The sequence below is a fragment of the Harpia harpyja genome, chromosome 3 (assembly GCF_026419915.1).
Source record: "Harpia harpyja isolate bHarHar1 chromosome 3, bHarHar1 primary haplotype, whole genome shotgun sequence".
NCBI classification, from domain to species: Eukaryota; Metazoa; Chordata; class Aves; order Accipitriformes; family Accipitridae; genus Harpia; species Harpia harpyja.
This window is the reverse complement of record NC_068942.1, coordinates 20475621-20491695: the sequence shown is the minus strand read 5'-3', so window position 1 is coordinate 20491695 and position 16075 is coordinate 20475621. Positions and strand designations below refer to the sequence as shown.

The window sequence follows — 16075 nt, the reverse complement described above, 5'->3', positions numbered from 1 at the left end:
GTTTACCCGTTATATTTTACATGACAGTTCAAAATGTTTCCTAGTGTTTTGTGTGGTCAAGGGTCACCCTTCCTGTTGTTAACTCCTGATGCTTTTCTTTAAAAAATAAGTGTATCTGAAGGCAACACCTGACTTGCAAAAATCCATAACCCTGAATCGGATAAACTGAAGTTTCAAATTCTAGCCTTTACAAGCATTTAGCATCAACTGCTAGTTAGAATCTAGAGCTCAAATTTCAATTGCCCCTCCAGACATCCATATAGCTTCCCCAGCCTCTTCTAAATTCTTTTTTAAAACTCTCTTAGTCAATGTTTAGGTAGCTAATACGGAGACCCACTGCCTGACACACTGATTGATTGATTACGATAATTTCATTCTTTTGTCATGCTCCCTTTTTTGCATAGCTGTGTTTCTTATGTCTTCTAAAATCCTTAAACTATTAGCACCTTTGTTTTGTATAAGACAAAGCAAAAGCACAAGAATAGGCTGGGAAGGGCTCCTGGTAACAGTGGCTATGATTGTTCAGAACCAGAGTGTTTAGCAATGGGAACTTCTCCCACTGCATGAAGAAAGTTACATGCATGTGTAATGGTACTGGCTTGATGCAATGACTGTAATTCTGGATTTCATTTGTGGATATTTGCAAGGACTTGCTTTGATATCTTTTAAATGGAGGTTCTGAGACTGAGCAGTGCTTGGTGACATTTATAAAATGCGCTAATACATAATTAAAAGTAAGTAAATGCTAGGCTGGATGTTGGGCTAGATGATCTCAAGAGATCCTTTCCAACCTAAATGATTCTGGGATTCTAGTGGTGGTTAGGTTTATAGCATAGGTTATAGGTTTATAGGTTTTTATACAGAAAACAGCAATTTGGATTTTGTTTGAGAATCGTTCTGAATCACAGAGAGTAATGGATTTTGTGGATGTGTGAATACATACTAATCTGATTTTTTTTTTTTACCATTTCATTTATCGTTCTTGGGAATGAGTTATGAACCCTAACATACTTTTTTTTTTTTTTAAATCTGACTCTCAGTTTCAAAAATTATAACTCTGTATCCAGCAAGTGTTTTTAGGTAGAGTATCAGAAAAGCTATCATTGTCACTTCTGCAGGAAAATGTGAAGGACATCTATTCAAGTAGATTTATTTATTTCTGTTAATGACAGCAAGGAAAAAAACTTACTTTACTGCAAGACTGAATGCTTGAAATCTTGGAGGTTTGCTCTTTTAAAAGGAGTTTTTCAAATTATTTTTTAACTTCTTTTCAACTAAGAACGTTGAAAGCTGTTTCATCATTCTGTGGTTCAACTTCAGCCAACAATTGTGTCTTTTAGGATGTTGAATAAGTCTGATTTAGTAACCATGCTTCAACAATGTGTGGAAATTTTTGTGTCATCTTCTGGAAAGGAGTTTGATAAGACAGTAGAGAAGTTGAAGGATTTCTTGACCCAGTTTCAGAAACTAGAAGGTGGGTGTGTACCATCATACATTCCATTGCAGATTATACAAAAGCTGTTTTATAATCTGACCAATGGCGATAATTTTCCCTGGTAATATCCTGTAATTGTATCAAACCATCAGATTCTTCCGGATTGTTTTTTTAAATACATGCACAAAATCAGGAGATGTTTATATTCTTTATTGGTACGCGGTTCATGGTTTTAGTAATACGGAAGAGTGATGTAAGATAAGAAATTGGACAGATCAGCAAACATTACTCACTAAATCTGTCATACGTATATTTTGAGCATTTTACCAGATGTTGCAATCATTGAAAACATTTAACAAATAAAAACAGATATTGAATGATAAATAGGAGCAGACTTCCTTATGGCATGGTATTTAATCCAAATGTATATAAAGTTCTTTCACCTGCACCTTCAGTTAAATTCATATAAGAGCTAGGATACCAAGTGCCAGTTGTCAGGGCTCTGCTGACATGCTGTAACTTGTCAGGCCCATATATTTGATTGCTCATGGCAGAGAACATATTTGAAAGTTTAGTAAGGCAAATGAGTAGCAGCCTTCCATCTTTCAGAGGCAGGTTAACAGAAACTGCTGTATTCCTTCTGTAATAGGAATATGACGTACTGCAGCATTCTTCTGGAATAGGAATTCTGTTGCCTCCCCTGAACTATAGAGAAGTGCTCCTCTATGATTCCCTTTTGAAGATGAAGTGGTTATCATCTGGTCTGTTTTATGCATATTAAATTAAGTTCATTATCAGTGTGCTTGCCACCCAGCATTTGGACAAGTAGGCAATAAGCCACCAAATGCAATCTAATATTAATTAAAGTAGTCATGTAATGCTCTAGCGTTAACTGAGGCTTGTTTAGAAGAATTGGGTCTTGCCTGTACCATGCATTTTTTAATAGATATAGTAATAGCAGGGCTGTGGTACAGGAAATAGGTGATCACTTTGAAAAAGCTGTATATGTCACTGAAGATACCGGCGCTGAAGAATCTGAACTACGATGGAAAACCTAAAGGTTCATCTAGCTTGGAAAAAAAGAATTGAAGCAAAAGGCTTTTAAGTAGTTGGATTTTTACCTTGAGGGAATAAATAAAAAAAGAACTTTGAGAATTCAGGGACATGCAGAACTATAAAACAAAAAAGGCAGTATTTATTTTCATTTAGTATTTGAAGATGTTTTTAAAGCAGAGAATGTCTAATGAATCCATGAATGATCTTAGTTTGTTTTCAAAGCGGATTTGAGCTATAATGAAAAAGTGAGAAGGGGAAGTTAAGATAAACTTTACACAAATAGGTTGCTGAGTTAGGTGACTTCTTCCTGTATGTTTCTGTGATTGTGGTGTTAGCAGGAGTTTTCAGAAGTCTGCCAAAAATATTATGTACCCAAATCTCCCACAGAGCCCCTCTAGTGAAAGGATAGTCCAAAATTTTTTTTTTTTTAAAAACAACAAATTCTATCTTCCCGACTGCCTTATGAACTGGAAAAAAAGAAAAACACGAAGCTTAAAGAAACAAAATATCCTTATGTTCAGTGTATTTTGAGCTGAAGGATTTCATAAAAAAAATCTCTCAAAATATTATCAGTGTAGTAGTGGAGAGAGGAAGTTCTCTGTTTTGAAGTCTTCAACACAAATACAAATGTCCACAGGGCACTGGAAAATACCAACTCATTGTATGTAGGTCACCAAAAAGCTTTTATATATCATGATTGTCACTGCTGATTGGATATTTACATGTGATCCATAGGTGGAATCTCCATCTTATTACCATGTTCATAAGTAAGGCAAGAAATCTAGTTACCTTTTGTTTTGATTTGATTATCACTCATACTGGCATTGATTGTGCTTTGGGAGTTTTTGCTTCTTTGTTTTTACCTAAAAATTACTAATTATTGGTGCAATTGATCAACAAACTACATGGCTATGAAAACAAACTTCTGTTATAAATTAAGATGAGAATAAAACTGGGCAATGAAATACCTTAGCACACTTTTGGTTTGCTGCTCTGGTTGCAGTTTCTTGGTTAAGTACGGAGAACTCATTTCTTTTGTAGTTTTTTTTTTTTTGCACGAGAACGAAAAAATATGCGGTGTATGGCTTTTTGAACACTCTTAAAAGCATCAGGAGTATCTAGTACTAATCTGTCCAACTTAGAAATGTTGAGAGTATGACATAAGTGGAATTCAAGTGATGTGCAAGGCTTGTGCTGGATCTTTGCTCAGGGCTGAATTGCTTCGGTTACTTAATTACTGTTGGTTAAGCTGCACTGCAGACTCCTTTTTTAACAATCTTTTATAAGGTGCAAGACTCAAAAGCTACCTGTGTTTGGGTCTATGTGAACAAGTAACTGAACACTTCTTGGATTGCTTGAGTTAGGGGGTTTATATAGGTAGTCAGGAAAAGTTTACCCCACATATCAAACATTAGTTTTGTTCTAAAGCAGAAGCTTTCCAAGAACGAGATGTGTCCGTATCGTCACAAAAGGAGCTCCAGAAGAAGACAGACCTTTATCATCTTCAGAAGGTTAGGCCTACGTAGGCTTTACTGACTAGTTCCTTAACTGAATCTTTTAAGATGTAATTGTCCGTGGTTAGTTCTTCCCAGCTTGCTGGAGCTCTGAGTAAAGGTTGTGTATAAGTAACTCTTCTTAAAAATGAATGAATAAGTACCAACTATGTATGTCAGGCCCAGCTGACACATAGAAAATATCTGTCATAAACTAGGATTTTAAAATGCAAATTAGGGGCTTTCTTCTTACTTAACTTGTAAATTACACATTCTGCCTAACACGTATTTCTTTGAAATTCCCAAACTCCTACCAGTTTGAGAACTGAATACACTGGCCTAAATAAAAATAACTGCACGATCACACTTTCAAACATCATCAGTGAAGACATGCCAGCAAAAATTAATTATACATGTTAAACATATAGATTGTGTTCTCCAGAGAATAACTACCTCCCATGTAGTTTTATGCACGACTTTTTTTTAAAGACTTTGTTGGAGCTGAAGGAATCAAGGCGGTCTAAGAAACTGACGAAGTTTGAAATGCTTCGTTTTGAAGTTGTTGACTATATAGACAGTCTTGTAAGGTGAGCTTTCCTGTTTTATATTTCTGCAATAGTTTGCACTGTAAGTTGCAACAGAAATTTTGCTAATGTTAACCTTGTCAAAATTGTGTCTTGGTCCCTGCAGTATGAAGCACACTTTTTTTTTTTCCTTCCTATTCTTTCTTTGATGGGGGCTCTAAAAATAATAATTAAAAAAACCCAACCCTCTTTTCCATAGATTAGTAGAAGTAATTGGCACATGAATTGACCAACTTTGGCTACAGAAAAAAGTGAAGGGAGGACTGGGTATATGTGACAAAATAAAGTCAAGAGTTTTTACCCTAATCTTTGCTGATCTGTTCTACTTAGCAAACTGTATAGATGTCAAGTGTGATATCCTATCCATTTTGGGAACTGTTTTGGTGAGCAAAGCATAGAAGATTAGGGTTTTGGAGGCAGCTCTGTAGCAGAAAATGTGAAAGGCTTGGGGTGGGGGAAGAGATGAAGGCACTTGTTAATTATAGAGCCTTGGCAGGGGGAGGCAGAGAAGCTAACAGAGGTATGACTGTGCCAGGAAAAAAGCTTCAAATATGAAGACAAAGATGAGCAGAGACTCATCAGGAGGCCTCAAGATGGATAAGCAAGATCTGTGGAGTACATCACTCGTGTTAGCATTTCACCTGCTGCCCTTATTTTTGAAATTGTCAGTGGCCCAGCTAGAGTTCTACGCTAAATCCATTAGATGTAGAGTTGATAATAACTGACTTTCCTGCTTAAAAGTTGATTTCAGCACTGTTCCTCTTGTTTTTTCAAAGATTTGTCAGTATTGGTTGGGAAGCATACATTCCTGTCTACTGCGGTCAGAGACTGCAGTAGACTTCTGTTGTTTCCCTTAAGGTAAAGCTTGTATCTCCCTTCCTTCCCCCACACCTCTTGTTGCTTTTTCAGAAATTACCTTGTTCCTGCAGACCACAAGACTCTGCATGAGATAGTGTATTTCAACACAGCCAGTGTTCTCCGTGAGCACTTGAATGCTGCCCCGAGGACTGCACTTCATACAGCTTTAAATAACCCATACTGCTACCTGAAGGTAAGAAACAAGTAAGTTGTTTGTGGTGCTGGAGTAGGTTCTGAAGGCTACACATGAGGATGATGTGTAAGGCTTAGTTTTGCTGTTTCATGAAGCTTGGCACACATTCAGCTGTTTTGCAGAGAACCAGCAAGTTAGCGTTGATAAACAACGGGGGACTTTGCAAAGAGCTAGGGAATCTGTCTGGCTGAAATAAAGCAGCTAATTATGGAAAGAGTTCTATATGGGGAATCCATTTTCCAGAGCCTAGTCACGCTCTTTTCTTTCTCCTGTAGATGTACACTAAGAAAAGTCATTTTGTTCTCCATTACAAAAGGGATGACTGTCTATGGGGAAAAATACAGTGTGCCTCTTTCCAGAGACTTTCTTTACAGGGCTTGTGCTTAGTCCTCACTGTGTAGACTTGCTGTAAGGTGAAGGCTGTGTTCAGGCGGAGTGGTGGCATTAACAACAGCTTAAATACAGGATATTTAAAGGAGTCCTTTGTTTTTCTTTTTACATTTATTTTAATATGTGTTGTGTATTGACATCCTATCTTTTCCAAGTCCAAGAAAAGGATTGTCATTGATTCTTTTAGTTAACCCTGCCCTTTTCTAGAGAAGAAAAGCAGCCCCTTTTCCACTTCTTTCATAAATCAAATTCACAGGATGACTGAAAGAAAGAAATAGAGCAGGATTTGGAAAAGGAGTGAACATACTTTTTTTTTTTCCTCTTTTTTTCCTTGATTATAGATGCTGCTTGGAGTTATCCTCATGCTCTAACATTTCCGTTAAAAATGTCATTACAGTTTTGAAGAAAACATGGTTGTAGCTGTATCTGAGTCATTATATGTTACTTGAGTCACAGCCAACGTTTATCAGGAATCATACTTGATAAAGTCCAGTCTTTGAAATCTACAACCCGATTCATATTGGGTTTGTTGGCACTGTGCCTCTATTTGAATGAGGGTTGTCAGTTTTGCTGTATGCAGGAGTTATTTCTAAAACCGCCTGAAGAGCTTATTTGTGAAAACAGTAGTTAGCAAGTGGGCTACCATTAAAGAGACCTAATATGAACCCCATTAATTTATATTTTTAGAAAACCTGTAAAAATACAGATTAGGAGAGCTAGCAAAATCTACCCACTGATGTGTTTAATAAGTATTCTCTTTGATGAGTTGACAGGATTTAAAGCCCTCTGTCATCCTGCACTTTGTTCTTTGACATACTTTAACATATTTCTGATGTTTTCTGAGTAGATTGTGAAGGTTTGGCATGGTTTCTAACAGCAGCAGTATTGGCTGAGTACCTTGCTTAGCATTTTAATCCATGTGAGTCAAATAAGTATTTTTTCTTAATTGTATCCATGACTTCTGCATGGCTTGTACTTTCCTGGGCCATGACCAGAGCAAAGTTCTCTAGAGCTGTTCCTTCCAGAAGGCTAGGACAGAAAAGGATCTGCTTCAGTGGCGTACCAGCAAATTATTAATGTGTGATGCGTTTCTTACAGGAATCCAGTCCAGTTATTTATTTAGCAAAACGCGAACCAAGAATCATATTTACCCTGAAAAAAATACCCACCAAAAAAAGTGTAATTCTGTTTTCACTGATCCCTTGAAAATTGAACAAGTTGTAACTTGGAATACCAGCAAGGCACTGCTAAGTATTGTGTCAGCACAAGGAAATCTGATCTTCAATCCTCCTGGCATTTAGATGGTCATGCAAGTTTTGTTCTTGACCTTGGGTAAGAAGGGCGATTTTTTTTACATTGATCTCAAGAAATGAGCCCTATTACCCATGAAGATACTTTGATTGCTATGAAACAAAAATCCTTGAGTTGCGATTAAGCTCCCATGTCAGGGGAAGGGGATACTAGTATTTGGTCCTTGGGAAAGGTAGTAACATTGATTCCAGGGCAAGGTACAAGTCTGTCCTCAGCCTAGCGTCTGGGGGCAGGGTCAAGCAAGAGAAACATCATCAGTGTTCTAGGTTGTTCCCACTCCCATACTCTTCTCTTTCTGAAAGAGCACCTCTGTGCTGTACAGCTGGTTTCACAACTGGCTGCTCGTTCTAGGGCAGCTTCCTGCTTGTCAGTCTAGTTATTTCCTCTCGGGGACAATGCATGCGCTGCTGCCTCAGGAAGCTGAGGTTTCCCTGCACGCAGCTGCAGCTCCCTCCCGCTATGCTGTAAAGACTTGGCCTAGTTATCACAAGTGAGGCTGAATTCTTTAGGTACTGGCAGAAACTCTGCACTACCAATCAATAACACCTTCCCTGGATCATTCTTGGCATTTGCCTGTGGTCCAGCTAGATATTAATTTCTACAGATGAACCTGTTCCAGGAGCGTGCAGTTGCTCTAGAAGTTGCATCCTCTCTTGGCTGTGCTAACTGTTCTGACCTTAAGATTAGAAAATCAATGCAAAGTGTAGGAAGCCACAGAGTTAGGAGAATTAGCAGAGGGGAAAAGAAAAAAGTGTAGGGTTATCCCTGTGGGCAGTAGCGAGCCACTACATCAGCCAGAAGGTGTAACTTCACCTGTGCCAGTTAGTAACACAGTAGTATTTGAAACTATTACGGTATGTTCCTGAATTATAGTCTGGTAAATTAATGTCTGGAGTGTAACATTTTGAGGGTTTAGCCATGTTACTCTGAATTTATCTGGAGACCATCTGAACTGAACTGACAGACATTAACGTAAGGTCTGCAGCTTTTGTGTTCCATGTACAGAATAAATAAACTTGAAAATTGTTAGGCTTTCTGGAAATTGTGAAATGTCTCATAAGGGCTAGAGTCCAAACTGAATCTGAGCCTCAGAAATTGCAGGGATAGAAATCTATGAAAGGTAAGCTAGAGATTCTTGAGCAAAGTTACATTCTTTGCCCAACCTTCTTTCCTATCTTGAAAAGCATTTATTTATGAAGGGATTCTTCCTAGGGCTTTATAGACTTCCCAAAAGTAACTGGCACATTTTAGTAGCATGTAAAAGTTATTTTAGCAAAAATTTCTATGCACTGAAAGGAATGATCAGTGGTTGTTTTCATGTTAAGAGAGCTGGCTTCTTTGAGTGCATGAAACTGAAAAAAAAATTATGAACTGTTATGAAATGTTGTAAATTTCTGTAGCTCTACAGAGACTTTTGCTTCTGGCTCAAGTGGCTTTTTTACTTCTCAAGTAAATGGCTCAGTGCTGATGACCTGAATTTCCTGACATATAGAATAGTTTGTGAGAAATCAGACTTTTGCCTTTATAGGTGCTGAGTTTCACGCCAGAGAGAAACGATTGTTACGTTTCAAAGATAAAACTCTGAGATTAGAGAAGCAATTCTGCTTTTTACTACATCTGGTAGATCTATACTAAGACTTCCTCTTTCCTTTTGGGGGTGTGGGGGGGAAGGGATCCTTTTCTGTTTTCTACACACTACAGTGTGAGGCAAATCATGACTAGTTTCTTTTCCTGAATCCACAGAACACAGTATCTCTCTCTGATATGTAAATAGAACTAGCAAAAGAATTGGGGAAAAGCCTAATCACATAATCACTCATTAGAGACTGCATAAGTGTACAAAATTGTAGAAGGAACACCAGGAGTGAATTACCTACGTGGTTTTTTGTTGTGGGTGTTTTGTGTTGTGTTTTTTTTTAACGGTATGTCGTCTTATTTTCCTGGGTTTGTTTTTTTTTTTTTCCTTTGTACCACTACTTGCCATTAAACACACATCCAGTAAACATTTGGTTAAAATACCTACTATGTGAATTTCCTGAACTAATGTTACATGTAGCCCTAGAGATTGTTCAAGATTAAAAACTGATCGAAGTTACTGCTTTCATTTTTTTTTTCATCAGAATCAAGCTTTGAAAAGTGATGGAGGAAGCATTTCTAATAAAGCTCCTGACATATGCATAGTGTATAAACTTCATTTGGAGTGTGGCAGATTAATCAATCTCGTTGATTGGTTAGAGGTATGTTGACAATGCAAACAGTGCCTTTACCTGCTTTCAGTATTCTATCTTTATGCTGCATGTCTGCAGTGCCTTTACCTGCTTTCAGTATTGATTTATCTTTATGCTGCATGTCTGCTTTTCTTTAGTGCCCCTTTTCACAGCTTAAATCATGGCATTTCTTAGTCGCTCCTGTGCAAGAACACACAGTAACTCTAATGACCAGCCCAGAGAGTCTTCCTCTGACTACTGTGAATCATTTATTTTCAGCATTATTACTCCATGATTGAAATCTTTTGCTTCTGCTTCTATTTTATGCTTGGCACAGATCAGATTTTATTCTTCACAAGGCTACCTTTAAGTTTTCTGTGACACTTTTATGGAAACAGGCAAGTGCTGCTGCTTGGCAAGTGTCGGGCTCTTCGAGAGAATGCTTCTGCTAGGGCAGAACAAAGGTCCTTCTAGCCTGATACCCTGTCTCATACTGTGACCAAAAGACCAAAAGCAGAGAGAATATAACAAGAGAACCTACATTAATATGATACATTCTCCAAATACTCCCTAGCTAACAATCATGTTTTAGCTCTAGAGTTTCTTTAACTGGAATGGTTTCTCTGTATTTTGTAAGCCTACCTGGATTACATTACGAATATAACTTTTTACCAGCCACAGCATCCTCTGGCAAGACATTCCATAGCATAACTACATGCAGTGCAGAGGACATGCCTTTTACTTGTTCTGAGTATGTTTTATTTGCTGCTGCCTTGTTTGTGTATTGGAAATAAAAGTGGACAGAAGATTCCTAACCAGCCTCTTGCTGTCCCTCAACTTCATAATTTCTTCACAGCCAACTTAGCTCCTTCATTTTTCCAGAATGTTTAAGCAGTCGTGCTTTGAGAACACTTTTCAGTTCTGTATTTTTTCTGAGTCAGGGACCAGAACTATATTGGGATTTAAACTGCAGGCACACAAGTTCATAGAGTGATGTCTTTTCATTCCATATTCCTGCCATGGTAATGTGTAACTTTGCTTGCTCTTGATTGCTGCTGAACTGACATTCTCATGGAGTTACCGTTCCAAGATCTCATTCCTCCTGAGTGATAGTCATCAGCTCAGAGCTCTTTTTTTTTTTTTTTTTTTTAATATGCAGCTCTGTCTATGAAATGTGTTAAATCTGTGCTGCTTTCCCCCTTATAGGCTTTCTCAACTGTGGTGACAGCAGCTGAGGGACCAAATGCAGATGCAGCTTCCTCGGACCAGGTGGATGATATTATCCAGTATCCTTTCTTCATTTCTCTCAAGTTTGACATTCAAATGCTTACAGGATTAATGAACCAGGATTTTTAAAATACAGCTTAATGTGCACAGATAACTAATCCCAGAAAAATTAAACTAGTCGTCTTAACAGCCTTAATGTACTGAAAATGTCACAGAAATAGATCAGCTGAAATAGTTGGGCTGGGGGCAGTGAGGTAAGAGAGCAGCTTTTGTCCATAGGAGGTGTTTGGGTCTGAAACAGAACCAACAGTCCTTAAAACCAGTTGAACTATTGTAATTGGTTAAATCATCTGAGACTTGGTACAGCTGCTGTATAGGGGGAGAGCATTACTGGGGAACAGATGATAGGATAGCTGTGACCTAGAGAGCAGATGGAGAAATAGAGACAGGTTATTATGAGGAAGACAGAAGCATTAGCAGAGGGAATGATTACAAAAGTAGTGTCTCTGTAGAAGTCATGAGTTCTAGTACCTTAGAGTTGAGAATTTTAGTTCCCACAAAACATCCGTTCTGCTTCTCACTTTGTCCTGATTCTTAACTGAGGTCTGCAAAATATTTAAAGGACGAGCATTGGAACCAACTCATGGCTACGACAGTAGTGCTGCCACAGAAAAGAGATGAATAGTTGTACAAAAGGAGGCTTAACTACAGGAAGAATATTTATATGGTCTAATACTACACCTAGCTTTCCTTTATTATAAGGCCCTTCTGTTTTTACAAGCTCCACTGGTAATTAATACAAAACTAAATTCTCTGTTTAACTCAAGGATATATAGCTGTGTGTCAGGAAGGCAGCAAGAAAGGTATAGTGAACAGCAAGTAACAAAAAGGTGGTGCTGTTTTATGAAACCTCAAAACAAATCTTTACAAGTATCTATCTTCCCTTTTTTTGTCAAGGGCTGTGGAAGTATAAATTCTTTCTTCTTAGACACTACAAAAATAATATCTTTGTAGGCTTTAAGCTTCTCTTAGCAGTGGGGAAAGGAAGTCTTCCTTCGTTGCCACATTGTATGCATGTAGCAAAAGAAATACTGATTAGATTGAAGATTTGTGCTTCTGTAGGCAGATGATGCTCTGCCCTTATTTCCAACAATTTTAGTGTGCAACACAACATTTTGTGTAATCTGTGCTTACCATGACTTAGAAATCTTCACCTCCTAGAGAGAACAGTGTCTATCAATATGTGTCATAAAAAAGTGTACTCCCTTTCCTTTACTGAAATGTCCAGGGCTCGTTTTATTCGAGCCGTTTCTGAACTAGAACTCTTAGGCTTCATAAAGCCTAGCAAGCAGAAAACTGACCACGTGGCAAGGTTGACATGGGGAGGCTGTTAATGTGCTACCGAGATCTTAATAAACCTGTTTTTTCTAACATTGTGCAATGGCTGTGTTCCCACTAAACTAGTCCTCGCTAACTTTGCATACTGAGTCAAAGTCAATGATGACTGAATGTTGTGAGATACATTCTGAGTGCCTGGATAGGCTTGAATAGCAATGTTGTTGTTTTAATACTCAGCCTCCCTGTATAATGTACTGCTCTATTAATGCTCATGTTCCAAATATGGTATTGTTGTGCCAGTTTTAATCTTCTTTGATGTGTGATATTTAACACTATACTGATACAATTCAGGCTAGCAAGCCAAAAGGACAACACTGGCTGTGTAAGCTACAGAAGTGATGAAGCAGTATTATTAACTTGCTTATAAGCTGACAGGATTTGAGTCATCATTATGAAATGCCTTCCAGATCCTTTAACTACAGATTTAAAAATAAATAAAGCCAGTATGCTAAAAAAGACAATAAGCTTCCATGTTCAGCCTCTGCTGCATGTTCTTCAAACCCAAACTGGTCATAACTCCCTGAAAACTCCTTCATGAGGAAGAGAAAGAGACAGAATAATTTTGAAGATACAGATTTTTGCTCTTTGAGAAAAGCAAAAGCAAACTGTTTAAATCATTCCCTTTTTCTAGCAAAGTTGACTAATACTAGCTGATGTTTGCTGGCAGGGGAACTTGTGTCAGCATAGACTAAAGGAGAACATGGAACTCACGCACATTGGACAAAGGTAGTAAAATCCACACCTGAAGTACACACTGTAACTTTTCTCTTTGCTGAGCAAAGGAAGCAAACAAAGGAAACAGCTGTGTGAAAATAACAACCGTTGGCCAAGAGTGTTAAAAGCACTGCTCAGCTGACAGCTCTTAAGTCAAAGAACCTTCTCAGTGAACCACTTGGCCCTCTGCACTAAGCAAGCCCAGGATGCACTCTGAGCTTCTGCCAGGATGGAGCAGTGCCTACACCTCAGTACGGGTTACCAGTGCTGTCCCCTTTGTACAAACTGGACTGGAATGGCTCACAGCTGCTGCCTGATACTGTAACAACAGCCACAAATAAAGTGCTGTGCCAAAGCGCTGGAAAACCATGGTCATTGCCAGCATTCTGGTCCCCAAGGAAGCTGAGGTTGTTAAGAAAAACCCACACCCGATTCCAGATACCAGAGTAACATGGGTACATCCTAACCAGCCCCATCTTTGTTCTTTCACACTCAGTCAAAAGCTACACTGCAGATCTTACTGCATTAAGCTTCAACTTACCTCAGACCGGGGTTGGGGAGCAAGTGTGTTTATGGTGATGTTAGCGTCCAACATTTTCCAAACATGGAAAAAAGCCTTAGAAACTAAAGGGTAAAAGCTGTTTCCCTCCAGAACAGCATGTATGTCTGCCATACATTGACGAGCTGTCCTGAGGGCTGTGACACATGCACCTCAGTGGTATGGGTGGAGACTTCAGGTCAGTCTTATCACCGAGGAAATGGCTGCAGTTAAGAGAAAAGTGTTTGGACTTTGTCTCTCCCCACCTACTTAAAAGCTGAATGGTGATTACTGAGTTTATTGTAAAAGACTGTATTTACCTCTAAAAAACTCCCAGACTTCCTCAGCTGACTGAGAAAGGATGACAGACTTCACTTTCCTTCTACTTGAGGCATTTAAGTGCTGCTCTTAGTGCATGTGTTTAGCTGTCACTAGAATTCAGGTGCTCCCACTTGGTTGCACTGGCACTTCAGCCTACTCAAAACAGCTGAAAATGATAGCCTGGAGCATGAAAGATTGAATCACTTGCGCAAACCAGATCTGTACTGGGGGAGGTGGGGGGCAAGTCCTATGACAAGAACCTGTGACTTACCAGGCTGTTTAGCCAGGAATGTATGGAAGATAGGTTAGGCTTGTTTTAAATACCCTCAGAGAAGGTAGGAGTCATGTATTTCCCCACTGCTCTAATTGCAGAGACAAACCAACACTTCCTGCTGTATTAAAGGGAGGGCCCAGTTCTAAATGTTGCCAGACTAATTAAGAGGCTGAGGAGGACGAGTAGTTTATCAGCCTTTATACTGCCTAACCATACAACTTGGGAAACATAATGATGAAAACTCAGAGCAAGAATTTTTAGGATCTCAGTGGAGCAGCTGCAAAATTCCTCTTTTCCACCAAGACACAGGGCAAACGAGTTCCACTGTCTTTCACTCCAGAAACCAGGCTAGGGGACCTGTATCGTAGTGGTCTTTGTATTTAAGGCTTCCAAGCAGCAGCAAGGGAAGGGAGAAATTTCAGTAGCAGCAGAATGTTGAATAGCCCTCCTCTGCCCTGAACCTCACCTATTTATCTTGCCACTACACTTGACAAATGAAAGGGAGCAGCAAAACAGCCAAATGTCTCACTGATCTGCAGGAGGACACAGAGCCAAGTGCTCTGCGCAGCTGTCCTCTGCCACCTGCCTGCAGCCTCCCCAACCCTAACCACCCAATGCAAGATAAGCACACACCATCTGACTTTCACACCTTCAGAGGGTAAAACACTTGGAAATAAAGGGAAGCAAGCCTCAACAGTGTGTGGCTTGTAATCCCCAAATATGCAGGCAACATGACCTTGGAACAGAAAAATCAATAGGTAATGGCCATTTCTTCAACTAGTAACAAATTTTGAAGCTTAAAGTCACATGTTTGCTATGCTATATATGGTTTCTCAGGATCAAATTTTTAATTCAGTACTTGGCACTTCAGACTGTAAAATGTATAAAGGGGAAATAATTGATTAAAATTATGCAGGAAGTGCTGTGTAATTTCATTTTCTTCAGCAAGGAGGGTAGGAAGGTTGGACAGTTAAAAACACAGACTAAACAGAACTGATCACAAATTTCATTTAGTTTCCCTTTCTTCAGAGGCTGGACTTTGTAGTCAGAGTCCTAGCTGCCTGGAAAGAGCCTAACATCACTAAATTCTGAACCAACATCAGTAACAGCAGAAACACTACAGCTATGAAAAAGCAGCTTGTGCTTTCCCTCCTTCAATGGAATTCTGGTGCTAGGGGTCTAGTAACACCAGGCTTTCTGTTTGCAGGTAATCTGTCTATATAGTATGAATTTTACATTTGGTTCCTCTAACTTATTTTACTACTTTTTGTTGTAAATATACCAAACTCACCCTCATATTCATATACCTTAGCTGAAATACACATACAGGAGATTTCAACTGCCTATACATATATATATATATATGTCATTTTAAAATCTTAGTTTCTACAACTGTCTGCATGGTAATACCATGTTCTGCAGATACTCCAGGAAACCTTCTCTGTCTGCAATGTTCATCGAAAGCAAACATGACCAAAAAAAAAAAGCCAATGTTTGTATTGTGGTGCTAGCTCTGAAACGTTAACAATGTAAAATCTCATCTCTGAACTGATAACTGTATTGTATTCTTCAGTAGCCACATCTTTTACTGCCAAAAATCAGACCTGAAAGTAAATTAACTCATTTGAATAGTTTACCATTTTTCCCTACTGTTAAAGATGCTGTTCTTTGATGCCTCTTTACACTACTGCACTACTGGTTTCAAACACAAACTTGGTAATTTTTCTTTTATCTTGGAGCCTGCAACACCAGTAAAATACAAGAATAAGCCAGGTGCCTGTAAAAGCCAAACATTCACCCTCACATGTTTCATCTCAGAGAATGGCTTCCCATACAAAGGTCATGAGCACTGGTTCACAACAAGAGCATAAACTCTCAATACTTTACCAGCCTTATTCTTTTCCTCCCCACTGTGGAATCATAGAGCTAAATCCTTCCCAATTCCCAACTCGGGAACGGAGAGAGCTTTCACAAAACACAGTTTCTAACCAGAATCTGCTAATGGTCTTGCTGTTCAAGAGTACACAGGCAGATGTCAAGCATCAGCACACAAGATTGCTTGAATCTCCTTCCTTT

The 16075-nt window shown here is 38.8% G+C and overlaps 1 protein-coding gene across 7 annotated transcripts in view; it reads left to right on the top strand.

The window, feature by feature from the left end:
- Positions 1–12621, top strand: part of ORC3 (origin recognition complex subunit 3) — a 39742-nt gene extending 27121 nt beyond the window's left edge. For 5 of the 7 annotated variants that reach the window (XM_052781555.1, XM_052781549.1, XM_052781554.1 and 2 more), the window contains 7 exons: positions 1341–1474; positions 3920–4002; positions 4474–4571; positions 5478–5619; positions 9441–9557; positions 10734–10813; positions 12043–12621. In XM_052781555.1, coding sequence (XP_052637515.1) covers positions 1341–1474; positions 3920–4002; positions 4474–4571; positions 5478–5619; positions 9441–9557; positions 10734–10813; positions 12043–12148 — 760 coding nt within the window. In that variant the 3' untranslated portion in view covers positions 12149–12621. The remainder of the gene's footprint in view (positions 1–1340; positions 1475–3919; positions 4003–4473; positions 4572–5477; positions 5620–9440; positions 9558–10733; positions 10814–12042) is intronic. The other 2 variants (XM_052781550.1, XM_052781551.1) reach the window with 2 other exon arrangements.
- The last annotated feature ends 3454 nt before the right edge of the window (positions 12622–16075 follow it).